The 27,823-nt window shown below is 45.8% G+C and overlaps 1 protein-coding gene across 6 annotated transcripts; it reads right to left on the bottom strand.

Annotated features, from left to right (window-relative positions):
- Positions 1 to 297: 297 nt before the first annotated feature.
- Positions 298 to 27,536, bottom strand: TNNT1 (troponin T1, slow skeletal type). 6 transcript variants are annotated; one of them, XM_083707999.1, is made up of 14 exons: positions 27,399 to 27,536; positions 20,677 to 20,727; positions 18,230 to 18,246; positions 17,332 to 17,355; positions 15,496 to 15,528; positions 12,147 to 12,168; positions 10,779 to 10,839; positions 9,886 to 10,002; positions 4,947 to 5,024; positions 3,919 to 4,032; positions 2,360 to 2,469; positions 1,889 to 1,979; positions 1,732 to 1,772; positions 298 to 564 (listed from the first exon to the last, which is right to left on the bottom strand). In XM_083707999.1, the coding sequence occupies exons 2-14, from the start codon at positions 20,703 to 20,705 to the stop codon at positions 519 to 521; spliced, it is 783 nt and encodes a 260-aa protein (XP_083564125.1). In that variant the 5' UTR covers positions 20,706 to 20,727; positions 27,399 to 27,536; the 3' UTR covers positions 298 to 518. The 6 variants fall into 6 exon arrangements, with proteins under 6 accessions (XP_083564125.1, XP_083564127.1, XP_083564126.1 ...); XM_083708001.1 differs by having other exon boundaries at positions 18,230 to 18,243; XM_083708000.1 differs by having other exon boundaries at positions 27,394 to 27,503.
- Between the last annotated feature and the right edge of the window lie 287 nt (positions 27,537 to 27,823).

Genomic DNA, 27,823 nt, shown 5'->3' with positions numbered 1-27,823 from the left:
CGTATGTAACCCGAGGTACCACTGTATTTGCAAAGCTAAGGGTCTGCAATTTATTGTAGTCTAAGTATTTTTTGTGAGGAACATTTGCTTAAAGGTGGATGAGGGCAAATGCAAATCTAACCAAGTTTTAACGTGCTTGGAGCAATCGTCATTGTGCTGCCAGTCAGTGTAGACAATAATGAGCTTGATGGACCAGAAGTGTGACTCAGTATAAGGCAGCTTCTCTGGAAAGCGAGGAGAAAGATAGAAAGAGAGATTCTACATTCTTTCCACCAATAAAACACAGGGAGGCTGTACTCACGGGGGAGGTACCACAGAGGGGAGAGTTTGGTTTATTGGGTCTGGCTTGTGACAAAGAGCTTGTTACAGGCACACATGACAGGGGTGAAGAAGAATGGACAAAGGGCAGGCTGGTCAACTTTCAACATAAAACAGGGCAGGGGAAGCAATGGGATGCTGCAATCAATAGTGGCTCCCAGATCTCCCCATGAATTGTAGGCGGGTGGGTGTCTTCTTTTTTACTTCCAGCGGCCGCCAAGTCTGGCTTTTCCGGCACCTTTCTTGCTGCAAGGAAGAAATGTACAAGTTGTAAAATATCCACATTATCTATCTATCATCTATCTATCTATCTATCTATCTATCTATCTATCTATCTATCTATCTATCTATCTATCAATCATCTATCTACCTATCCAAGAATACTCACACCCAGCTCTCTGTCCTGCTTGCATATATACAGTATGTATTTGAAATACGGTATATTTTGTGAGGGAAACTCGAGCTAAGCAGTCACAAGACCAAAATATGACACAGCAAATTTCCAAATATGAAATGTTAAAGTTTGAGAGAATGCTACAGCTGAATTTCAGCTCCATGTGGTGCAGATCTTCAGATTTTGTTGACCTGCACTCCAGCTCTCCAAAATAGTATTTTATCTATTTATTTCAGAAAATTTATATACCGCTTGATTGTAAAAACAACAACCCTCAAAGCAGTTTACATAAAGATATAACAAGAAAACCAAGAAAAAAAATTACAGCTGTACTTTAAAACATACAAAAGTTAAAATACTAAAATGCTGAAACAGATTAAAATGACTTCAACCTCCTAAGCATTTGGGTAAGCTTGTCTGAACAAAAATGTCCTTAGCAGGTGCCAAAAAGAGGATTTTTAAAATACATTTTATAAACCTGGCAGTTGTGGACTTTATGAATTCATGCATGTGTTATGTACTGAGTTGAATAGGATCCAAAATGCAGCAGTGTGATTGGTCCTAGAACAATAGGATTCAGAATGCAGCAGTCTGATTGGTCCTAGAACAATGCAGCAGTATGATTGGTCTGCAGGAGCCACCCAACCCAGCTCCAGATGGAAGTGAATCCACAACCTGATTGGCCTACAGGAGAATTCCGGAATTAACCAATCACGTGCAGCCCATTGTGTAAATAATGTATATAAAGCAGATACTTTGGGGGAACTTTCATTTCCTCCCCACCACTATGAGCTGAATAAAGAGCATGAAATCCACTCTCGACTCTGAGTATATTTCAGCACAGTTCCCATGAAAACTAGAACCTGTTTCTCAAGCCGTTTCCACACTGTGCATTCTAGTTGTGAAAATGCACAAGTTTTGTGGCCATAAAACATGCAGTGGGCGGGTGGGTAATGGGATTTGAGGCCAGAGTAATTTGTGTGTGTGTGTGTTGCTGTTGGAACCACAAGGTCACTCACAATTTCTGGGCGTGGCTGATGCGGTTGTAAAGAACATTGATCTGGAAAGAAAGGGAAAACACACAACACACAGAGAGAGGGAAATTGATGTTAATATCATTTTGGCACCAGGGAAAGTTCCGTATCCAAAAGTATATTTCTTTTTCTCCCTCCTTACCTCATACTTCTGACATTTGTATTTTTCCATCAGGTCAAATTTCTCTGATTCTAGTTGATGGATCCAGTCATGTAGTTCCTTGGCTGTGTCCCTGGACAGAGAGAGGAAAATTGTATTGGGGTTTGGGGGACTTATCTGATTTTTTAAAATCCCTTCCCCCCCGCCCAAACATCCCTCATGCCCCTCCCTGGCCAGACACTCAACAGTACCAAGGACTGCTGGTGGCCATGGTGGGGGCTTTGGCCAAGCCACCTTCCCTGGTCCTCTCCCTCTTCTCTGCCATTGCTGTCAACTGATGGTGCTCCTCTGCCTCATCTTGGCTGCCAGAGAGAGCCAGGGCCAAAGTGTGAGGCACATGAATAAGCCAGCTGCAATGGTGAGGAAGGGCAGGGTCAAGGGGGCTTTTCTATGGGCGACCCCTGCAGGGGATCCTTGGCGCCAGTCTTGCCATGCAGCTGCACTGCTACCAACCTCAGCTGTTGTTCGCTTAAGTTCTCTACATTGAGCGGCTTCCTTCGCTCCGATAAGATCCGGATCTTCATTTCACGGCCTGTCTGCCTCTTGCCACGTTTCTGCTCGGCCTAAGAGAGAGAACCCAGGTGGGAAGTGTGTACAAAAGGGAATCACCGAGGGAAAACTTTTTAAACTAGGATTTTGACTCTTAATTTGAAGGCTTTTAAAGTATTTGCAGCCTCTTTTGGTGGGGGAAGGATCTGTGAGAGCTGTCTTTTATTTGCATAAAATGATTTTTAAAAAAGGTTTTTATTGATTGTGCTTACTGTAAATGGGTTTTTTTGTATTTTTGTATTTTTACTGTGTTTGCAAGCTTCTTACAAACTTTCCAGAACAATATGTGAACCAAAACACAGCTACCCTTCAAAAATTGGCACTCATCTGAATTTTGCAGTTCTCCAGTCAAACAATGTTTACAAAAATGCATGTATTTGGAAACTGTGCACATCGATGAATATATTGGTGAAAATAACATAAAATTCATTAGGAGAAATTTGCACTAAAATGCTGGAGAATTTTCACCGGGATTTCCCTCCCCCCCCTTGAATATATAAAAATAATTTGCAAATTGCTGCAGTGTGAAGAACCAAAATGAAGATTGGGAAAATGGGGAAAAGGAGAGAAGCAAGATGCACAGATTCTTCCAGCCCTAGTTGGGAGTCCAGAAACATCTGGATCGGCTACAGGTATCTCTCTACCCTCGACAGACTGAATCGCAGGAAAGGGATGGTGGCTGCAATTGTGAAAAGAGCCACCTGATGGCATCACGGTGCTATTATATATGCAGTCCCTTCCAGCAGATCAGGTGGGAAGCAGATTCTCAAAGGCTTGAGAATAGTTGCAGAGGATGAACCTGATTAGATAAGATGGACATCAGGTTTTATTTGGGGTTAGGGTGAATTTGGTGTCTCAAGACTGTTCAGCCCACATCTCCCTTTCCCTGTTAGAAACACCAAATATCCCCCAAACTTTAATAAAGAATGGGGGGGGGGATATAATTTATCTGGGAGACCACTGTAAGCAGGTGAAATTAGCAGGATTGCAATAACACTTGTAATGTAGCAGATACTATGGACAAAATGGAGTGAGATAAAATATGGATTATGGAATAATATGCAGTTGAAAAGGTTGACAATTGGACCCACGGAGGGGAAGGTGGGAAGTCCAGAGATTTGGAGAAATCTCTAAGTGTGGATATGTATTTTGCATTGTTATAATTCTACACTTGTAAAATCAAATAAAAATTGTTTCAATAAAAGGCGAAAAATCAAAAAAGAGAAAAAAAATAAGCATCAAATATCCTATAGCAACACTCCATGCAAAGCACATCCTCTACTATGAAGCTATGGTTTTGCAGTGAGGAATTAGCTAGTACTGTACACCTCTAGAACAGGTCCAATTGGATGGCAGGCAAGTGGTTGAAATATTAGGAAGCAAAGCAAAGCAAAGCAAAGCAAAGCAAAGACTGTGATTATCCAAAAGAGTAAATCCCTCCTTACTGATACCCAGCAACTTACCTTTACCAGGTACCCGCCAAAATGAGCCCCCATATTGGACAGCACTTTCTTCTTCTTGGCATCATCTTCTGCCCGTTTCTTGGCCTCCTCCTCCTCCTTCCTCATCTTCTCTTCCTGCACAGGGTGACCGTGTGGAATCCATTATCCAATGACAGAACAGGGGCAGGGAACCTTTTTTTCAGATTGAGGGTCACATCCCCAACTGGGCCGCCACCCAGTGATCACATGACAGTGGAGTGTGTGTGTGTGTGGGGGGGGAATGTGGGTGAAGCAACCAATGTAAATCTCGCTTTTTCTAAAGCGGGCTCATTTCATACTCTCCAACATGTTGCCAAGTCAAATCAGCATGTGCATTTTTCAGGGCTGCACTCCCGTGGGAGCCACATGACTCCCACAAGATCATGACCCCCCCAAAAAACAGGCATCTTTTGGGGCCCTGCTCTCGTGGGAGCCAAAAAGGGAGCTAGTAAATCTAGGACGTCCCACTTAAAGTGGGACAGTTAATGGAAGGTTACCAGATTTTTTTTCAATGAATCTGGGGACACTTTTGAACTTCAATGGATTTTGTATGGGGACTGATTTGTAAATCCGGGGACTGTCCCCAAGAAATGGGGACGTCTGGTAACCTTAAATTAATGGGTATGTCCAATGGTTTTTGTTTTAAATAGAAAAAGGTGCCATGAAGTTGTTACAGTAAGTGCAATGCTTTCAACATTTGCGGCGGCGGGGTGTGTGTGTGTGTACCATTGAGTACCCCCCAGAAAAACAACACCGGTATGTAATTTATATGCCCAGGCCTTACACACCCCTGTCTGCCCTGTCCAGGAAACCAAGAGGCACTTCCAGAGCTCAGGTGTATATACGTTCCAGCCAGGCAAAAAGAGGCACAGAGCATATGAAGTGAAGTGTGGCTTGGGGAGAGTCCCCAGGGCCAGGCCAAGAACCCTGGAGGGCCGCATTCAGTTCCTGGCCTGAGGTCCCCCACCGTGAGCTGGAATGGGAAGCTGCCAGGCGATGGCAATACTCACGGCCAGTTTGTTCTGCCGCTCCCGTTCCTTCTCAGTGCGGACTCGCTGCTGCTCAGCACGTTCCGCCCGCCGATGTTCCTGCCAAAGGACACGAGAAACGGCTCAGACCTTTGCGGTCCTCAAGGAGAAACGTGAAAGTGACTTTGTAAACAACACCGACTACTAGGCAGGAGAAGCTTCTGAAAAGTAAGAGGTGTCCAACAACAGAACTTGGGAACAGTGGCGTAGCGTGGGGGGTGCAGGGGGGGCCGGCCACACCGGGCGCAACATCTGGGGGTTAGGGGGCGCAAATTACTTGCCTTGCCCCAGGTGCTGACAACCCACGCTACGCCACTGCTTGGGAAATGGGAGGCGTTCCTTCGCTGGATGGAGGCCAGACACGGAACCTATCTGGGACATTGCAGTCCAAGGGTTGCCAAACCAGAGAGCATGAATGCCATGGTACCCATGAAGTCTTTCTTCCCTTCCTTTCCTGAATGGTCCTGTGGAACACCCTTGTCACTTGGGATAACCATGTATATGACTATTTCTCTTTTTCCAGTGGTGGTGGACCAGCACGCTTTTCATCACACAACCTGCGACATCTGAATGTTCTTCAGTAGATTCTGCAAGAGAACAACCCCATTGCTGTTTCGGATTCAGCATTTAAGATCTTATGCCTACACAGCTAACCAGCCGCTAGGTGGGAGCAAAGAACAACCATTCCCTGCATCATGGTCTGTCTTTGTGTTTTTGCACGTGCCGTGCTGGCTAAGGCTCATGGGAGCTGTAGTCCAAAAACATCTGGAGAGTGCAAAGTTGAGCAAAGCTGCCCTAGAGAAAGAGAGATAGATCCTAGATCTCCAAAGTGCATTCACCACAAACATAGACTTCATTTTTCTTCTCTCTCCCCTCCTTCCCCTTCTTTCCAGCTGCCAACATCTGTCTCAGACTCCACCTGTTTGTAAAAGTTTGAACCTATAGATTTTTTTTTTAATGCGCCTTTTCAGACCTGAGCACTGTTCATATTTCCATGAACCCAACAAAGAGGTGGCCAAATAGCTAAGCCTGGAAGAGGGGGAAATAAAATAAAAGGGTGGGGGGAGGTCAAAAAGGTAATGAAAGGAGTGAAAGCAAAAAAGGAGAGAAGGTAGTAGTTTAAGAGAGAGGGTAAGATTCCATAGAAGCCTTTTCATACTGCACAGATCTGCACACTTGCTGCTCCCCACACCAACTGTTGTTGTTGTTTAGTCATTTAGTCATGTCCGACTCTTCCTGACCCCCTGGACCAGAGCACGCCAGGCACTCCTGTCTTCCACTGCCTCCTGCAGTTTAGACAAACACATGCTGGTAGCTTCAAGAACACTATCCAACCATCTCGTCCTCTGTCGTCCCCTTCTCCTTGTGCCCTCCATCTTTCCCAACATCAGGGTCTTTTCCAGGAAGTCTTCTCTTCTCATGAGGTGGCCAAAGTATTGGAGCCTCAGCTTCACAATCTGTCCTTCCAGTGAGCACTCAGGGCTGATTTCCTTCAGAATGGAGAGGTTTGATCTTCTTGCAGTCCATGGGACTCTCAAGAGTCTCCTCCAGCACCATAATCTGCACACTATTGCCCTGCATATCTTGAGAGCAGGATGGGGAGATTGGGGCTCCCCAGATAGAGATGCCCCTGAGCTCCCTTGCGCCCTTGGAAGAGGAGCCTGCACACCTTGCCTGGCTACCCAAAGCAGTGAAGGAGTGGCCTGGGCAGTGTGCAGATGGGCAGACAGGCTCCTAGTCATTCCAAGCCAGAGCGGAGAGGCGTGATTTTCGTGTCCCCCTGTGCTTGGGACCTTGGTGGGGGCCAACACTGACCCCTAGGTATGCCGCCGCACCCGGATGTCACTGGACCGCAGCTCTCATCACCCCAAACGTTGGCCTCGCTCTCTGTCGTGGTGGGAGCTGGAGGACTCCAAGAGCATTTGGGGGGGTGCACCAGCTCCCCCACCCGTCCATTAGACCCAGACCTTGATTCTTCCATGCTGTGACTTTCTTGGCTGCATCTGTGTCAGGCTTCAGGTAATCTGATCCTACCCCCACAGTAGGCTACCAGGAGTAGACAAACAGGGAGAGTTCTTACCAAAGTCTTTTATTCAATAATCACAGAGAGAGGCTTAGAAATGCTTAGTAAACTCTATTCCCCTTCTCTCCTCAATCGTCAACAGTACCACCCACCTTACGGTGGCTGCTTAGGGCCATTTGTCTCTGAGCCCTTTGTTCTCCTACTTTCAATGCTCGCCGGGTTCTGGGAGAAGGGGGGTCCGGAATGCTTTCTAGTGATAATGTGTCAGCCAGCTGCTCCAGCTCTGCTTCCCGCTCCTCCTTCTCCTCTCCCATTATTGCCCAACTCTGCTCTTCATCTGCCTCTGAGCTGAGACCTTCCTCAAACCACTTTTGTAAATCTATACTGTCTTCCTCTTCTCTGGAAGGTTGGGGGGGGGGGAAGAGGTGGTTTCCACTATTCCTTCTCTGTACAGTCCCTGACAGTCTGGCACTCTATGTATGGTTTTGTACGTCCTGCTTTTTGGCAGCCAGAATGGCTCTTCTAAGCCAACCCAATGGGTTTGGTTAACAACAACAACAACAACAACTTATTATTTCTACCCCACCCATCTGGCTGGGTTTCCCCAGCCACTCTGGGCAGCTCCCAACTGAATATTAAAAACACAATACAGCATTAAACATTAAAAACTTCCCTAAACAGGACTGCCTTCAGATGTCTTTTAAAAGTACGGTAGTTACTTATTTCCTTGACACCTGATGGGAGGGTGTTCCACCGGGTGAGTGCGACTACCAAGAAGGCCCTCTGCCCGGTTCCCTGTGCTTCATGTCTTGCAGTGAGGGAACTGCCAGAAGGCCCTCAGAGCTGGACCTCAGTATCCGGGCAGAACGATGGGGGTGGAGATGCTTCTTCAGGTATACAGGACCGAGGCCGTTTAGGGTTTAAAGGTCAGCACCAACACTTTGAATTGTGCTCGGAAACATTGAAACAGACCCCTAGAATCATAGGCTTGCAAGCGAACCTTGGAGGTTATTTCGCTCAACATCCAGCTCGCTACGTGATTTGCAACACAGGATGCAGCTACAAGATTCAAATATTGCTGGGGAAAGTGTGCCAATTTATATTTCGAAAGGCCATTTCCCATATGTCTCTGGAACTGGACGAATACATTTTACCCACATTTTGAAATGTCTCTTAAAAATACCTCTCAGAGCCTTATCTACACCACTGCCCGGTGAATCAACATACGCCTGCGAGTCAAGTTGCCTGTAAAAGCATCAAGCAGATCAGACCCTTCAATGTAATCTTGAAGAACAGGTTGCGTCTCTCTCTGTTTCGTATAAATAGTAATACCCCTCCCCACCTTCTCACTATATAGAAGGGTCTGGAAACTTCTGTTTCAGTGTATCTGAAGAAGTGTGCATGCACACGAAAGCTCATACCAAGAACTGACTTAGTTGGTCTTTAAGGTGCTACTGGAAGGAATTTTTTTTTGTTTTTTCGTATAAAAATTTGCCTTTCTGTGTAACCTTAAAAAACTTATTTTCCCTCTGGGCAGCTTCTTAGCTGCCAGCATTTCTTATCGCCCCCCCCCCCATACCCCTTGCCAACCCAGTATTTGTCTTTTAGGGCCAAACTGGACATAGCAATGAAGATCCCTGAACCGCCAGCCTCTTTCAATTTCTGGAAAAAAGCAGCTATCTGTACCGATATGTTTTCTCAAATGGAACAAATAGCAGTGGGTGGTGGGACAGGTATCAGAAAAGTAACGCAGAGAAAGGATTAAAGAACACCAGTGGAATTGTTTTGGGTGGTGGTTTCATTTCAGAGGTGTGTGTGTGTGTGTGTGTGTGAGAGAGAGAGAGAGAGAGAGAGAATTAAAGCTCTCATGGGCTACATTCCCAAGTCACATCCAAGCTATACATTCAAAGCCCATCTGTGCCACTTAACAGTCATGACTTCCCCAAAGAATCCTGGGAAAATTTATTTACCCTTCATAGAGCTACAGTTCCCAGCATCCTTAAACAAACAACAGGGTCCAGGATTCAAGTGGGGGAAGCCATGACTGTCAAAGGGGTGGAAGAGTTCCTTAAATGTATGCCAGTGGACATTGCCTCCCATTCCTTGGGTTACAGTTGCTTTGGGTTGTGTGATTTCAGGTTGTGCACCACGCCGAACCCGGAAATACCAGAAGCACTAAATTGTGCACAGAAGACACAGTGCTGTGGGTTGCGGACGCTGCAGGTTGCGAACGTGCTTCCTACATGGATCACATTTGCAAGCCAAGCGTCCACTGTATGTGATTGCCACAACGCCCTTAGAAGTAGGTGGTATGAGTAGGTAAACTGCTGGACCACTGACCAATTTCAAATGAGCCACCCAATGCAGGGATAGGGAGACCTGTGGCCCTCCAGATGTTCTGGGACTCCCAACGCCCATCAGTCGCAACAGCATGGCCAACAGTCAGGGATAATGGGAGATGTGGTCCAAAAACATATGGAGGGTATCAGATTGGGGAAGACTAGAGATGAAACTGGTGGGAGATTTATTCAGGTGTGGACAGCCTTGTGAAATGAATGAGCGCCAGTCTACACACAATACACAGGGGTGTGTGTGTGTGTGTGTGTGTGTGTATGTCCCCACACTGACCAGACGCCCCTCTGTTCCCAGCTACCCACAATCCTTTGCTGCCCAGAACTCACAATCCTTTAATAACATTTAATAACAGATAAGGAATAGCAGATTGTATCATTTAATGTAACAAACCAGAGGGGAAGCTGAAGGAAGTCAACGGGAAGGGGGGGGGGGATGTAGAATGTATGTATGGAAATGGTTCTGATATTTGTTGTTAGAAAAGAAAACTAATAAAAACTACATACAAAAGAAAGAAAGAGAGAGAGAAAGAAAGAAAGAACTCACAATCCTTGACATGAGACCAACGAGCTCCTCCTCTTCTTTCTTCCTCTGCTCAAAGTGCACGTCAATGAGGGTCTGGAGCTCCAAGAGGTCCTTCTCCATACGCTTGCGGTGGATGTCCTGTCCATCAGGCAGAGGGAGAGGTTAGCTTGAAGGGGATGAAAGTCACCCAGATAGTCCTGTGCATGTCTCTGTGGGCTGGCCTAGAGGGGACCCTTGAAAGGTATTATATGGTCTACTTGTTGCTGCAGGACTTCTGGGCATTTGGTCTTGCACAGAGGCAGACCACAAGTCTCCTAGTGCCTGCTTGCCCACTATCTCTAATAGGTTAAGGCCAAAGTACATGTTATACACACTGTGGGCATTGTCTTTAGAAATTAAAAGCAAATATAAATGGAAGAAAGGACTGTTTAATGGTTAAATTTTCATTTCCAGCTATTTTTCCACTTAAGAACCACCTTGTTTTTCACCCATGGAGGAAAAAAATCTGTATTGTCACCAGCTAGTGTCTGTAGATGTAGCTGCTGTTGCCGCCACATGTTTATAGTTGCTAGCAGAGCATCAGGCAACACCGGGAATCAGGTCCCCAATTTGTCTTGTGAGAACCAAGTTGTAAACATTTTGAGCTGTGTGCATGGCTTTCTTTTAAAGATTGATGTAAGAATTTTGACTTTTTATATCTGAAATGATCCTCCAAAATAAAAAAAAATTGAAACACACACACAAAAAAAATTTACTAAGGTTGACTGAGGAGGGCATCTCTGCTAGTTAGCTAAATGTCTGGTCTATTGGCAGAGGCTGTTTGTTTGAAAGGCTTGAGGCTATCTGGGAAGTGATGCAAAAAAGAAAAGAAAAAAAGTGGAGATTAGGACAGTTTAATAAAACAGAATACTCACATCGAAATCTACTCTCTCCCCCTCAGGGATTTTTGGAGGAGCCAACTGTGGAACCACCGGCCTTTGTGTGCAAATACAGACAAGGAAATAAGAATATAGTTAATATCTGAAAATACTACTGACCTTCTCCCCCCCAAAAAACACACTGCCAAAAATTAAAACAAATCTCTGCTATCACTTCCCTTGAATTAGACATGTCAGAGCTAAAATGAATTGCTGTGAGTGTGTTTTGTTTTGGGGGAGGGGGAGAGAGAATTTTTAAACTTGTGTATCAAAAAGCGGAATCTCCAAGTGCCAATTTTGTGTTGGGTTGTCCTTTTTTTCTTATAGAAGGATCAATACTAATTGAACTTATTCATCACCTTAACTCTCTCTTTGCACCGTACAGTAAAAAAGAAATGCACATCAAATAGACAAACAACTGCACATAAAATTTAGAATTTAATTGTAAAAACATCAGTGCAGTCACAACAAGCTGCTCTAGCAACCACACAAAAAGTCATATTTATTTTTTGCAAAAACCGTCTCCTCCCAACTACATAACATGATCACTATGAGATTAATCAGCTAATCTAATCAGGCCTCCACAGAATCAACAGTTAAAAAATAAAAATCAAAGCCCATCAGCACTCAAAAGGTTTTGCAGAAATTCCCAGGTGTCAAAAAAGGTTATTTATATATGCCACTACTGCGGCCCGTGTGGTGGAACTAGCGAGGTCTCAGCTAAAGAAGAATGGCAACTTTAACTGATGGAATATCCGCAGCTTGTGGACCTAACATATAGAATAAGAGAACAAGAAGAATATATGTTTAAAGAAGATTGGAAAATGTTTATTGAATATATGGGGGGAAATTGTGTACATTTGAAAACGTGGGCAGCATTAAGATAAATTCAGCAGTGGAAATAAGATTTGATGGGTGTAATAATGGAGTACTGAATGGTTTAGCTTATATAAAATATGCAGGGATTTATGTTAAGCAAAATGAACCATGGAAAGAGAAGAAGGGATGTCATTGGGTTGTTTAAATGAATATTCTAAAATGTAAAACAGAAAATTTAATAAAAATTATAGGGGGGTGGTGGTGGTGGGAAACACACAAAAGGTTTCGGGGCCTTTTAAAAACTAGACATTCTAGGCAGTGATTCAGTAATTACTGCCTTCCCTCACTGTGATGATACCACCCTGGGCAGAAAACCCTGTTGACTTTCAGCCTGTCAGGTCACTTACAAAGACACAGGAGATTTTGATGGGGAGGGGGGGATGGCAGCAACACTGCTTCTTCCACCCTCCAGCGAGAAAGTCAGCATCCAATGATCCTGTGGTCAGTGAACTTCTGTGGAAGAAGCACCTTATACCTGTTGCTTACCTGGGCCTGGGGCGTTCTTCCTCTGTGAGAAACAGAAGGCAAAGAATGGTCATTAATAGACGCAGAACAAACCATCATCAACTGGCTGTACAAAGATAGCCAGCTCCAAAAACTCTGGAGGGCAGAAGGAGGGTTGGGGAGCTGGTGTCCGTAGGCAGAGCTGAGAAAGGCTTCTGCATGAGACCCTGCAGAGATGCTGCCTGTCAACAAGTGCACACAGTACAGAGCTAGAGAGACCAATAGGCTGACTTGGTATAAGGGAGCTTCTTACATCTCTGTGGCTGTCAGCAAGGCACTGTCTCTGGCGCCTTCCCAGCTTCCAAGAATTAGATGCCCGCATTGAGAATTCTCTCGTTCTGCCTCCAGCTGTCCTGCGTTCCCCCTCTGCAAAGTGAGAACAGCTCCCCTGCAGGGCTGGTGGGCTCTTGGCCAGGATTAGGAAACGGCTGTCTTTGCTGCCCTCCGGAGCTAGCTGCGGAAGTGGGGTTTCAACTACCATTGGTGAAGCACAAACTGTTGCATTCTCACAGAGATATATTGTACTTTTCCGCGTATAGGACAAGGTTTATTTTTAATTTAAAAATTGTGTAAAAAATCAGGGGCTGTCTTACACACGGATAGTGCATGGGGGGACGTGGGATTGGTTGCTGCTGCAAGCTGGAGATTGTCAGTGGCTAATGGGCGTGTTATTGGTGGCCGTGGCAAGGGCTGGTGTTGATTGGCTGTTGCTGAGGCAATTGGGCGGGTGATTGACGGCTTCTGCCAGCGAGGGGACAGACGATAGGTGGATTTTGTGACGCGTGTGAGTGGTGGGTGAGCGATTTTCGCCGATCCCCCCTAAAAAAAGCTGAACAACTTTGGGCCACTCCCCCCAAAAAGCTCAAGAAGTCTGGGCAATCTCCCCCCATTTTCTTAATTTGGAGTCCCCCCCAAAAAACACCGGGGCGTGTTATACACGGAAAAATACGGTATACCGGTATCTGACTGCAGGTCAATTTGAAAGTTATAGATTGTTGAACTGGAGGAAATGAAGAATCTAATACCGAAATTGTGTTGTGACGAAGGAGTTGATGCATGGCAGTGAGGTTACTGGGTCTCTCTGCCTATCAATCCATCTGCAACTCTGAGGAGGACACTTGATGTAGCTGGTGGACTATAGTCCACAGAGGCTCATGTCAACTTTCCCCATCCTGGTGCCCTCCCAACATTTTGCACTAGGACTCTCGTCAGCCCCACCCAGCATGAGACTGGTCTAAAACAGCCTCCTCAAATTATTCATGATGTTTGGTGGGGGTGAAATGGAGGTGGGGGCAATGGTTGTGGGGTTTTTTGGGGAGGGAGGAGTAAGGTGAAATTCTCCAACAGTTCTCAGTAAACTCTCTTCTGAGACACGTCCGTCTCATTTAATTTTGAATGAAACTCTGCTGTTAGTCCATAAGGTTGGGTGGAGGGAGCAAGCAAGGGGCTAAGAGTGTGAAGTCCATCGCTTTCTTCAAAGATATTAAAATGATATCAAACCATAATACAACTAGATTAGGGTTGCCGTACATCTGGACATACCCAGAATACTGCAGTCGGAAGCAGGAAAATCCAGACATGTAGGCAACCCATGTTGGCATACACATCTGGCCAATAATAATAATAATAATAATAATAATTCTCAACAACTTTTGTGTCCGGATTTTCACTTTTTGAAATATGGCAACCCTAAACTAGATCCAAAGTTGCACCCAAAATTCAGGAATGGTGAAATTTTTCACAGAACCCAAAACTGGGGAGTATTCTCATTCAGGGGATGATTATTTATTTATCTATTCATTAATGAATCTATTCATTTATTCAGGACGCTCTCTTTTTAGGAGGTGCTAAAAAAAGAAAGTCAACTGCCACCAACTTTTGTCTTTTGAGAAATTTTGGCTCAACCCTAGCTGAAAGCAGAACGCTTGGCCGTACAGCAGGTAAATATTCCAGGGTCGGCCTAGAGGAATCCAACCAAAATTTCAGGGCTGTTGGCAGGTGAGTCCAGACAGACACCAGACAGAAGACGGTTTTCATGATCATGGTCACAGGCATGTCCATAGGTACTGGAAAATATCTTTTACCCACATCTGGGCTTAGATATGTTGCTTCCCTTATAGACATGATGGGGGTGCACATGTTCTCAACACAGATACATAGAGAAAACACATGACTTGCATGTATCCAGAACATGTGTGGCACACGGACAACACCAGAGGCCTGTAGATATATCTCCACAAAATATATCAACAAGGCATATTCTGTTAGGAACCTGTGCACATCCTCCTGCTTTGAGGGGTGTGGATGGCTGGGGAGATAACTTCTTGGAAGTCAGAAATACATCACGGGAGCTGCTGGAGGTGTGTGCGTATGTAAATAAAGTAAGCCGTTAAATTTAATTCAGAAAGGTGGTGCACTCGGCACCAGACTCCAGCTAAGCCTACTATGCGTCAGAATGAAGCAGAGCTTTTGGCCTAGTATTTCATGTGAGAAGGGCAAAAAGAAAACCCCCTCAAAGACTGAGGGCAGAAGGTTGGCTAGCCTTCATTTAGGCATAGCGGCCAAGGTCTTTTCCATTCTCTTTTGTAAAACCTTGTGGCAACTTGTAAAAGCACCAGAGCTCTTCACATTCTCCTGACAGTGTTTCCTGGACCAGAACACCCATGAGAATAATGTCCTCGGATATTCTTGGGTTAAAAAACCCCAATAGCTGCCTCTGTGGGTGTCATATGGCAGAGAGCAGATCTCATTTATGATTTTCTCCCTACATTAAAAACTCTTTACAAGTAAGACTGACTGACTGACTGACTGACTGACTGACTAACTAACTAACTAACTAACTAACTAACTAACTAACTAACAGCTAGTGCAACTGGACCTTTTCAGGCCTGGTGTCTTAGCTGCATAATGGCAGATAAGTGTTTCTGTAGAGGAGCACTCAAAAGCAACCCTTCACCCACATCAGGATTGAGGAATCTATGTTGTTGGACTACAACATCCATCAGCCCCAGCCAGCCAATCAGTCAATAGCCAGGGATGATGGGAGTTGTACTCCAACATCATCAGGAGAGCCACAGGTTTCCTAGTCTCTAAGATATAGCCTGTTCTATCACCTCATCATGTGTAGAGCAGGGCACCATTGACCGTGTGTTTATGCTCTCTTTCCAGCCATTTGCCTGAGGTTGTGTGGCCTAGCTCTGCCCATCACCAGACTGTGACATGCCAAATTTTGCTGGAGAGGAGGGGAAGTAACGTTTTGACTTGCCCCCTCCTGGTTATGTGTCCCCACCCCCACCCCAAAAAGGAAGAATGGAGTGAAGAAGAAAGATACCTTGCTCAGCAGCCTGCTCAGGTTCGTCAGCCACTGCAAACAACATATATCACAGGGGTCAGGAGGACGGGGAACACAGATGGAGCAAGGATGAGGTGGAGCAAGGAGAGAGAGGGAAGTTGTAGGGTAGAGACCCAATTAATGAGAGAAATGAAAAGGCAGATCAATCCATCTACAGCAGAGGTGAGGAAGCTCTAGTCTTCCAGACATTGTTGGACTCCAATTCCCATCATCCTTGGCCATGCTGACTATGGCTGATAGGCTTTGAAGTCATCAATTTCTGGCAGGCCAAAGGTTCTCAACCCCTGATCTACAGGTTGTGGATAAAAATGAGAGGGAAATGTCATTAAAATAAAAAAGACATTCGCCAAGGGGGAAAGCGGAGATATGTAGGCCACTTCTCTCCATTCAAATTGAGAGTAATATTGTTTGTTTGGTCTTAGCGATGTCCCCGTGTAGCAAAATCTGAACAGCTACACGGTGCCACCTTCACATTTTGCACTTTATGTGATCCCTGATTGGTACAGTGATGCCATAATTCTTTCTCTGCTTCTTCCCCACAATGGAGACCTTGTAATAACAAAAAATGGCAAGAGGAAGACTAATAGGAGCCATTTCCCAAGAGGCACAAAAATATTGAAAAGAACCATTTACACTTCATGGCTCAGCTTCCATTTAGAATAATACACAGTCCTCAGAACTGTTTCCAGGGGCACAGGGATTGGTACCAGAGGACAAAAATTTGAAGGGGAAAAATAATGTTTGGTTATAACTGGAAGGCAAAAGTAGCCACCGCCATCAAGCATTGTCGCCTGGTTAAGCAAACGGGTTGAAAAGGAAAGAAAGAAGTTATGAGCATAAATAAAGGGACCAGCTTCAAGCATCTAGGAGGTGGAATGCAAATTGTAAAAGAAAAGAGCATTGGACCCAGTTATGAGACAGAGTTATTGCACAGATGTCAGGGACTGGGCAAAGGAGGAAGAATGGTGGAGAGTGCCTGCCCATCTTGACCCTTCCAGGTAGAAGGAGGAAGAGGAAGACAGTCTAGATTTACAACAGGGGTTTGCGGGAGGTCATAGCTCAGAGGCAGATGAGGAGAAAAGTTGGGAAATAATGGCAGAGGAGGAGGAGGCAGAGCCGGAGGAGCAGCTGGCAGACACGTTGTCACTAGAAAGCATTCCAGACCCACCACCTCCCAGAACCCGGCGAGCCTTAAAAGTAGGAGAGCAAAGAGCTAAAAGACAGAGGGCACTTAGCTGCACCTGGTGACAAATAAGGAAGTGGGAGAGAAGGGGGGATGTATATTCAATCGTAAGAATGCCATTATCCAAGAGGCTGGGTTCTATAGCCTCTCTCTGTAAAGCTTGAAATAAAAAAGGGCTGTAAGAAACTTTTCCTTGTCTTTATACTTTCCTGGGCAACTGGCCGGGAGCTGCTGACAGCTTCCTGACAATATGTGCTGCTAAAAAAGGGGCCTGTGAATTTCATAACAATAAAGGGAGGCTGAGTCATCCCAGGCTGGAAACCAGAAGGGAGAAAATTTGTGAATGACAGCAGGCAAACCTTTCAGGCATGGGGGGAGAGAAACCGGACATCCTGTGTTCACACAGGCCCCCTTTCCCAATTGAAACAATCCCATTCTCCTCTCAGAGAAATGGAGCCCGGACCCCAACTTTTCTGAATCTTAGGAAGATTTGGAGCCGCCGTGGGGGTCAGGAGCTTTCTTGGTTCTCCACTAAGTAACTCTGTGAGAGTGCCTTAGGCCTGAAACAAAACAAAACAAAGGATGCTCAGCAGGAAGAGTAGGGAGGGAATAGACGTGTGGTATCACCTCACCTTCTTCTTCAGCTTGTTCCTCTTCTTCAAGAAAAAGAGAGGGAGAAAGAGAGAGGGGGGGGAGAGAGATACCAAAGAAAAAGAGAATGAGACAGAGGGAGGTTATCAGTTCGGCAAGGGTGGTGTCAACAAATATGGGATATTGGTTGCTGATTACCACAAGTTAGGGGAATGCTTTGGGAACAAGGTCTGAGTGGGAGAATGGCCTGCCCTGGAAGACATTCTGCTGGAGGAAAAAGTTCTTACAAACAAGCAAACACACACACACACACACACACACACACACACACACACACAAGAGTTCAGGACTGGAAAGAATGAGGGTTTCACTTCTTGCTCTACAAGAAAAAAATATCAGTCTAAGGGCACTTCCAGACAACCTGTTTACCCAGCATTCATCATAATTTGTTTGGAGGGAGATTAGATGAAGTTAACTGTTTCATTCATTAGATGACATTGCACCTCAGCTGGTGTGGGTTTCAATTTTGGTTGCCTGTCATGGCAGAGGCAGGCAGAGAGGAACCTGGAGGAGCTGAGATAAAACTTTGTCATTTGTTTATTTTTTTAAAGAAAGAATGAATCGGGAAAAGGGGGGGGGGAGATGCTACCCAGATGAATTATACCCTCCCCGTCCCCACCCACATAGCTGTGGAATGCCAGGTGTGGCTTACAAGGGAAGAACAATGAATGGAGAGCATTAAGAGCTGCCTGCCTGGATGCATCCTAGGAATGCCATCAGGAAAGACAAACAAATCTGTTGATAAGCAGATGCCAGTATATAAAAAATATGTAGTGCCTTTTTAAAAAACACAAAAGCAAAACATCCACAGCCAGAAAAGATTGTGGAAAAGATCACAACTGATCACGAGTATTAATGGATGACTTAGGAATCTCTTACCTTCCTGCTGCTCCCTGGTGAGTGGGAAACGGGGTAGCAGGGAAAGAGAAGGAGAGAAAGCAACGGAGACATATATTAATGCGTCCTTGATATTGAACTGTGGGCACATCTCAACACCATACAGTTAAATAGTCTTGAAACAATTTTGAAATGTACTTTTGGATGTTATTCAGACATCCAACGGTGTCCCGTTGTGCCAGAAGCGGCTTAGTCATGCTGGCCACGTGACCTGGAAAACTGTCTGTGGACAAACACTGGCTCCCTCGGCCTGAAAGCGAGATGAGCACCACAATCCCATAGTCGCCTTTGACTGGACTTAACTGTCCAGGGGTCCTTTACCTTTACCTACCTTGTTTTGGGAAGTGTGAATTCACCAGGTTCGCTTTTAAATGAGAGCTGAATCAGATTTCTCCCCCATCCCTAGTGATTTGGGTATCAATGCATGACTTTCACTCCATGGGCAGCCCAGCTGGGCACCATGGGAAATGCCATGTGTGGTGCTTGGGAGTGCCCAGAGGCACTTAGCAGGCAGCCATTGAAAGCAGAACTCTGGATTAGACTGGCCTTGGCATCATCCAATGAGACAAAAAAAAATTTGTGTGTTTTTATGTGCCAAGGAATAGCTGGTCCATGTGGGTATCTTAGGTATGCATGCCCCATGCCTTCCCAAAGTCTCAGTTATCGGGTTTCTTTTCACAGAAGGCATGGCAATTAAACTACTTCATGTTTACAGGCCACACCAAGAGCTCCTTTGTGCAGCACTTTTGGTCTGTTAAATGTGGACATCCTCTCATCCGCCCCTGAAGTCAAGCTGGATGTTGTGAGGTGTGATCAAGATCTCTGCTGAAGTCTTCTGAAACAGTTTGAAAATGTGTGTCCACTTCACCTTGTAATTGCATGTGAAGCTTCTTCTCTTACTCATGAAGAATTTCTTAATAGATCTTTAGGGCAAATGGGGCACGGCCCCACCAACCCCGGCCTGACCTCACCCAGCTTCTGCTTGCTTGCTTTCCTACCTACAATCAGTCTAGGGAGTGGCACTGCTGTCAACCTCCTCCTCCTCCTCCTCCTCCTCCTCCTCCTCCTCTGTTTCAGTGCTGCCTTGAAGAACTCAGCAGGGAGGGAGATGGGGCAAAACTAGAATTGGTTGCTCTGCCTGTCATTCAGCCTGGATTCAGACATGGCATAGCCCTGGGAAGTACAGCAATAGCAGGACTGCAGGAGGAGCAAAGCAGCTGTGATAATTGCTCCAGGAGCTCACAGGTTTGGTTGTTCAAACTAAGACATGGTGTGGCTTAGTGTGATCTCTGATCTGATTTTAATCCTAAAATACACTTGGGGGGGGGGGGGTAAAGTCTAAAATACACATTTTGGTACTTTATTTGAGCCAAGAACTATATCACAGAACTTGGAGAACTGAAAAATCTGAAGGATAATTCTGTTCCAATCTGTGTATTAGTCCAGGATGTACAAATCATCTTGTTTCTCTTAACAATTATTATTATTATTATTATTATTATTATTATTATTATTATTATTATATATTGAATTTATATACCGCCCTATACCTGGAGGTCTCAGGGTGGTTCACAGAACAAAATCAAAATATAAAACCACATCAAAACATAAACAAAACATAATCAAAACATAAACAACAGCAATCCAGTAACCCCCTCCCCCCAAACCTCACATTTTAAAAGGGCATAGAATGCCAATCAAATCAACCAAATGCCTGGTTAAAAAGGAATGTTTTTGCCTGGCACCTAAAGGTGTATAATGAAGGTGCCAGGTGAACTTCCCTGGGGAGAGCGTTCCACAAACAGGGAGCCACTGCAGAGAAGGCCCCTTCTCGTGTTGCCACCCTCCGGACCTCTTGGGCACATGAAAGAGGGCCTCAGAAGATGATCTCAGGGCCCGGGTAGGTTCATATGAAAAGAGGCGGTCCTTGAGGTATTGCGGTCCTGGGCCATTAAAGGCTTTATAAATCAAAATCAACTCTTTGAATTGGGTCTGGAAACTAATTGGTAGCCAGTGCAGTCAGACCAGTCTTGCTCCGGTGAGCAACTTGGCTGCTGAATTCTGTACTAGCTGAAGTTTCCAAACCATCAATGAATTAACAATGAAGTCCAAATGAAATTCTTACCCACCCCTAACCCCAGCTTGTGTGCATTCTTAATTACACATGGGTAACCACAGTACTTTGGCCACCTCATGATAAGAGAAGACTCCCTGGAAAAGACCCCGGGAAAGATGGAGGGCACAAGGAGAAGGGGATGACAGAGATGGTTGGACAGTGTTCTCGAAGCTACCAGCATGAGTCTGACCAAACTGCGGGAGGCAGTGGAAGACAGGAGTGCCTGGCGTGCTCTGGTCCATGAGGTCACGAAGAGTCGGACACGACTAAATGACTAAACAACAACAACAACCACAGTCTGGATATTACTTACTCCTCGTACTCAGCTTCCTCATCAGACATGGTGGTGGTTATTGAGTTTCACCTGGAAGAGAAGAAAGACTCTGAAGGTTTGGCCAGGGTGGGGGATGCATTGTGGAGTTACGGTAAATTTCAGAAACGTTTCAGCAATAACAGCAGGGGGACTTGTGAATAAAGAGCTAAATATGGCTATCTTTGATTGGGTCAGCCGGAGGTTCCGTCCCCCTTCTCAACACACTGGCTTGTCTTCAGGGGTACCCAATCAGGGCAAAAATCAAATAGGAGATGATGGCACAGAGCAAAGGTCATCGCCATTCACTCCAGCCCCTTCCCCGGCAGTTCTCCTGAGAGCCCATCCTAATTCCATCTGGAATCCCTTTCCCTTTTATGGTACGAACTGCAGGCAGGGGCAGTGGAGAGACAAAGAAGGATTGTGATCAAAGGCTGGAGCAGGCGGGGTATGCGGTGGCAAGGTTAGGGGCGAGAATAGTTCCAAGCCTTCCATCACTATCTATTTATAACCATTGTCATTGCACGGCTCAGTGTGGAAGGGAACAGAAGGTATTCCCCTTGTAGGAAGCAGTGGCTCCCATCAGGGATCCTGGTGGGGGTAGATTTAGGGCTGTGGAAGTGGGTTCTGAGCTGAGGGGGTTCTGATCTTAGAGCCCGGTAAGCAAGGTGCTGGGTTTTGGGAAGGAGACGTGAGGCCCTGACGTGATATCCTCCTCCCTCTTTCCCAAAGCCTAGTTGGCGCCTTTCCAGCTGCAAAGCCACCACAAGCATTGATGTGAGTACAGTGCTATAATCTCGCTTTCTAGCCAATGTGGAAACATTGTACCAGCAGGAAGTGATCTGATGCAAAGATATCACCGGCCACATCCATGCCTAAAGGTACGTAACTGTTTAACCCCAATGGCTTCACTCCAAAGTAAACCCGTTGGTGCGATAAGGGACTTTCGTGCCACATATTCAAAAACAAACAATTAAACAATTAAATTATCAGTAATATCAAAGGCAACACGATGACCAAGTACAACAATGTGATATCAATATACACTCTTTATATAAACTGTACAGAACATTGAACAATATGAAATTTGCATATGATTTGCAGAGAGTGTATATTTCATATATTTCATATTGTTCAATGTTCCGTATAGATTATATAAAGAGTGTATATTGATATCGCATTGTTGTACTTGGTCATCGTGTTGCCCTTGATATCACTGACATATTCAAAACCAGGCTGGCCTGAGGTGTCTGAAGCTCAAGCAACTACATAGTTCAGGGATGGGGAAATGTTGTGGTCCTACAGATGCTGCTGAACTGCTCTTCCCATTATCCCAGACCACTGGCCATGCTAGCAGAGGCTGATGGGCACTGGAGGACAACAATATCTGGAATGCCAGCAGCTCTCCACCCTTGGCCTAGTTCCAAACGTATAATGGCTGGTGAAGACTGCCATCCTTCTGTTAATGAGGCTTCTAGACTTTGGATTCCCCTACGAATGTCATGGGAAACCAGCAAGTGAAACAAGAAACACCTTGTACAAAGAGGATCCTCTTCTTCTTGGGTTTGTGCAGTGGATGATATTTCCCCTGCTGTATGTTTAAGATCGGTGGGATGCGGGTAGCGCTGTGGGTTAAACCACAGAGCCTAGGGCTTGCCGATCAGAAGGTCGGCGGTTCAAATCCCCGTGACGGGGTGAGCTCCTGTCGCTCGGTCCCTGCTCCTGCCAAACTAGTAGTTCGAAAGCATGTCAAAGTGCAAGTACCGTATTTTTCGCTCTATAACACGCACCCGACCATAACACGCACATAGTTTTTAGAGGAGGAAAACAAGAAAAAAATATTCTAAACGAAACAGTGGATGTATGATTTTTGTGGTTCATGCTGTGGCCACAGACATGTGATCTGATGGTGAGTTTGGGGTAGCCCAATGCAAAAATCCTGAGGATCCATGTGGATCCATGCTTTGTAACCATGTTTTTGCATCACTGCAGCCCCAGGCAACAGTGGGTGCATGATTTTTTGGGTGAAAGCTGTAGCCATGGACATGCTATGTGATCTGATGGTGAATTTGGGGTGACCCAGTGCAAAAATCCTGAGGATCCATGTGGATCTGTGCTTTGTAACCATGTTTTAAGTGGGGAGGGAAGGAAAAGCACCCAAGGGACAAGGAACACGCGTGGGGTGGGTGGAGAAGGATGCTGTTAATAATGCAGAAGAGGGGTATAAGAGGAGAAGGCTCCTCTCCTCTCCCGCTTTGCTCTTTTAAAGCAAGCAGGCTCTCTGTCCCTTTCTCCTCCCCACTCAGTGGCTCTTCTCCCGCTTTGCTGTTTCAAAGCAAGCCATGGAGGAGGGAAAGAAGGGGAACCATGGATCCTCTGCTCACGACTGCAGCAGATCCCCCCGCCATCCGCAGGCATTTGCTCCATAACACGCACAGACATTTCCCCTTACTTTCTAGGAGGAAAAAAGTGAGTGTTATGGTGCAAAAAATACGGTAGATAAATAGGTACTGCTCTGGCGGGAAGGTAAACGGCGTTTCCATGCACTGCTCTGGTTCACCAGAAGTGGCTTAGTCCTGCTGGCCACATGACCCGGAAGCTGTACACCAGCTCCCTTGGCCAATAAAGCGAGATGAGCGCCAAAACCCCAGAGTCGGTCACGACTGGACCTAATGGTCAGGGGTCCCTTTACCTTGGTGTTTAAGATCAGTAGTGACTTGCCTGTCTCCCTGGTTTTTGCCACACAAAATGAATGTGCCAGTCACCCAGCAGAGCATTCCGGTATTTGATGCTGTAAAATTGGCAGGCGGTGAGACCCGATGAACTTTGAGACACCCACCTCTGTGATTCTGTGTAGTGTTCGTATTGGACTTCAACTCCCATCATCCCTTAATGCTGGCCATGCTGGCTGCAGCTGCTGGGAGTTGGAGAGGTTGGGGAAGGCAATATAGCCTTGGATCCCTCTTAAACCATCTGGATAATGGCTAGAGCAGGGCATCTAAGAAGTATAGATGCTGATCAGGTCTGCATTCACCTCGGCCTTCTAGGAAAGAGATGGCTGGGTCATGGCAGAGGCCAGAAACTCACCAGTGTGCCTGTGGCTAGTGAAGAAGGCAGGTGCACAAACCAATCCTAAGCAGGATTACTCAGAAGCAAGCCTCAATGGTCAGCGATGATGGGAACTGGAGTTGATCTGGAGGGCCACAGGTTCCCCTACCCTGCTTACACTAGTATGAACTCACCGGTGAGGTATATTTGCAGTTAGCTTCAGACAAAAGAAAATCCTTTTTTTGGGGGGGTGTACAGCAGATAATTTATTTATATAATTCACAAGATGCAGGAATAGTAATTAGTTCAGGTGTCTTAAAAAGAGAAAAAAAAGAGGATTGGGCAAAATTCATGGTTTATCCCAAACGGAAGCTCCATGTAAAGAGACAGTGTTAGCCTGTACAGCAGATAGCTGGGCACAAATGAGGAATGCCACCCCCTATGTGTGGTGCTTGGGAGTGCCCAGAGGCACTTAGCAGGCAGCCATTGAAAGCAGAACTCTGGATTAGACTGGCCTTGGAATCATCCAACAAGACAATTTTTTGTGTGTTTTTTGTGTGCCAAGGAATAGCTGGTCCATGTGGGTATCTTAGGTATGCATGCCCCATGCCTTCCCAAAGTCTCAGTTCTCGGGTTTCTTTTCACAGAAGGCATGGCAATTAAACTACTTCATGTTTACAGGCGACACCAAGAGCTCCTTTGTGCAAACTGGCTCAAGTCTCCAGCTCAACCTCAAGTTCCCTTACTTGTAAAATGTATGTCAACAGTGACATATTTCACAGGATTGTTGTGAGAGCAAACATGTGTAAGGTTTGAAAAGCTATTTACTACTTCTGAGGGGGCAGGTGGGTGACAGACAACCTGAACCCAGGATATTTTGGCACCTGAGGCAGAAAAAACCACATGGTCACATGGTCCTTTGAATCGTGTGTGTGTGTGTGTGTGTGTGTGTTGAATTAATTTCATATGACCAACAAAACAAAAATACAACATTCAAAAATACAAAAGCACAAGTATTTAAAAATTAGTGGCCCTTCAAAAGTACCTCAGATACTCCCCCTGCTCCCCTGAGATAGCTACATGGCAGGGCAGGGCCCAATATGCCCGTCAACAGGAGATGTGCTGAGAGGATTACTTAGGATAGGATGGTGATCAATTTGGAATGGAAACAAGTTGCTTTTCTAGTTGGTTGGTTGGTTGGTTGGTTGGCTGGTTGGTTTATAGCATGGCATTTTATTCTGCCCCCCCCCCCAAGAACTCTGTTTGACAGCAGCATAAGAAGAGTCTCATTGTATCAGGCCAGCGGCCCAACTAATCCAACATCCTCTTTTTACAGTGGCCAATGTGCCAAAACATCTTGGCCAGCACTGGATACCAAGCACTTGATTTGGTGGCTGCTGATTCATGATGGCTAATGGGATGCTGCCCCACCAACCTCACTCTGCCCTCAGCTAGTCCTCACCTGGCAGCTCTGCCTGTCATTGGCTCTGGCGCCACCTGCTGTTGGCCTCCTTACCTTTTGCCCCACTAGTCCCAATGGGCACCAGCTGCCACTGCCTTGACCTGTTGGATCTTGTTTTCTGCTCTCCCCGAGGTAGCAAAATGTCTTGGGCCAGTCCCGTGATAAACCTACAGGGTTTGGGCTTGTGCAGATGGGCATTCTGGGGCACAATTTCCCTGCCCTTCCTGTGCCCGCTGTGGCTTTGCTTGACACAGTTGAGGTGATGGCAGTGGGAGCATTTGTCCTGAGCAGCTGTTGTGAAAGGTCACAGATATTTTGGAAGTCTCCTTCCATTGTTTCTCGGTGTCCCATTTGAGTCCCTCCCTACTATATCTTTAAATAACCTTGACCAGCTTGGGCTGGCATCCCTGTATCCTGCCAACCCAAAGCCACCACCTTCCCTCACCTTCAAGAACAAACAGGCTTCAAGAACAAACAAACCGGAAAAAACCCCTTACGGTCATGCCACCTTTTTAAAAGCCCTGATATGGTTTTGAATGATATCTTTCTTTCCGCATCCGGGAAGCAAATCCGACTTACCATATGCTTGCTGCGCAAAAGTGTATGAATTGTTTTATAATTTGTTTGCTTACATCTCTAAAGGCAAACATATTGAACTACACCTCTGGCAAGCTTCCCTGTGTGCAAAAGACACAAGATAACTGAACCAGACACTAAGCCTCTGACTAGACTGGAGCTGCCAAAATGCAGCGGTTAGAAGGTATCTAGAGGAGATCCAGCTCAACCCCCTAGATAACAGGCAGCCCTGTTTAGAGAAGCTTTTAATGTTTAATAGGTTATTGTATTTTAATATTCTGTTGGAAGCTGCCCAGAGTGGCTGGGGAAACCTAGCCAGATGGGCGGGGTATAAATAATAATATATTATTATTATTATTATTATTATTACATGCGTAAATTGGAACAGTAAAGAGGGGAAAAGGTGATCTGCAGCAAAATGTTGCGGTGTAACTTCACCTCCTTATCGCAGTGCTCCTGTTCATGGTTCCAGCCAGCAAACTCTGCTTTCCTTTAGGATACTATGAGCCAAGGGGTATCCAACATGGTGCCATCCAGATATTGTTAGACTCCAGTTTCCCTCACCCCAGCCAACATGGCCAGAGTCAGGGTCAGGTATGCTGGGAGCTGTAGGTCAACAACACCTGGGGACACCATGTTGGCTAACCCTGCTGTAAGCTGCAGGGAGCTCAAATTGGGCACTCCACTCGTTCCCGGACTGGGATTTCAGAATTCAAGACTTGTAAGTGATGAAATCAGGAACGGGAGAAATGTTTGCCCAGGGCTCCCCCAGATGACATATTTACTGAGCACTCATCCTGATTCGTTTGCATGAAGCTTAATGCTGATTATACCTGGTCTTTACTAAGTATTTGGTTTGATTTGTTTGCAGGGAGATGATACTACAATGAGCACTCACTCTCCGTTCATCCTGATCTGCTTCTGGGTGTTGACATTTCAACTTCTCCTAGTTTCTCCTTTTTCTACTCTTCAATTCTGTTATCCACATTACCACAGTGGCATGTGGACTTTGTGGTTATGGAGCACTTTGAAAAAGGCACTCTGCACATGTTCAGCAGTGTTCTAATCTTTTATGATTGGTTGGACCTTCCCGCTGGTAGCAGGTCCCATGGGCAAAGGACTGGGAAATGATTCCCATTGAGCTTTGAGGGAAAGAGTTAGATTATCGGGGAAAAGAGGGACATAGTTTGGAAAGAAACAGATTAAGATATGAATTGTAAGGAGCAGGAGCTTGGGGCTATTTCCCTCAGTGGAAGACCACATGTTTTGCATGGGAAAGGTTCTGGGTTCAGTCGCAGGCATTCTGTATCTGGAAGGAATCTCAGCTAGCAGGGCTTTTTCTACCAGAGAACCTGGAGCGCCAATACCAATCAGAGTAGGCTAGATGGTTGATATGTGCCATCTGGTCAGCTTCTTATGTTCCTCTAAGTGTGCGCATGAGTCTTCCAAGCACAGGCTTGCCACTGAACAACCTCACCAACAATCACATTCGTTAGTTTCTCACAAAGGAGTCGGATAAGAACACAGACCATCTCAGCAGCCCTTCCTGCACCCCAGTTATACAGATCAAGCACCAAAGCTAGCAAACATGGCTGGCTACACACACACACACACACACACACACACACACTGACCTCACCTGGAGATGGGCAGTCCAGAGATCTCTCTTCCCCTCCACAGGCACTGGTTACTGCAGGAGCCGAAGTGTGTGTGCGTGAGGCCTTATAATGAGGTAACCAGACACCACCACCCCACCTCTCACATTTGGAGGATGCAGTTTGCCGAGAGGAAAATGACACTGGCGTGTGAGTTCATCTCTGCATTCCTGGGACAGAATGTTCACGGTCACAAATGAGCAGAGGAGTCTTGTGTGAGCAGCATTTTCTTTTGTTGCAAGCTGGAAACCCTTTTCAGACATTCATGTGGGGGCAAAAGTAACGTGTGTGAGAAACAGAGGACGTCACTAAAGCAGAATCTCACTCTGCCGCTGAACGTCATGCTTTCCGCAGGACACCCATAAGGAGCACCCACATGTCCTTGGAAGGTCCCTCTGTTCTAAGGACC

This window comes from Podarcis gaigeae (genome assembly GCF_964106915.1).
Source record: "Podarcis gaigeae genome assembly, chromosome: 13".
In the NCBI taxonomy this organism is placed as follows: Eukaryota; Metazoa; Chordata; class Lepidosauria; order Squamata; family Lacertidae; genus Podarcis; species Podarcis gaigeae.
Note: the sequence above shows the minus strand (reverse complement) of the source record. Positions and strands in the feature narration are given on the sequence as shown.

Excerpts from the sequence above, each read along its gene's own strand:
- TNNT1 (XM_083707999.1), bottom strand. The coding sequence starts at position 20,705 with ATGTCTGATGAGGAAGCTGAGTACGAGGA. Across the intron at positions 10,840-12,146 it reads GAAGAACGCCCCAGGCCCAG|GCCGGTGGTTCCACAGTTGG; the intron begins GTAAGCAACAGG and ends TTGCACACAAAG. Across the intron at positions 4,033-4,946 it reads AGCGGCAGAACAAACTGGCC|GAAGAGAAGATGAGGAAGGA; the intron begins GTGAGTATTGCC and ends CACCCTGTGCAG.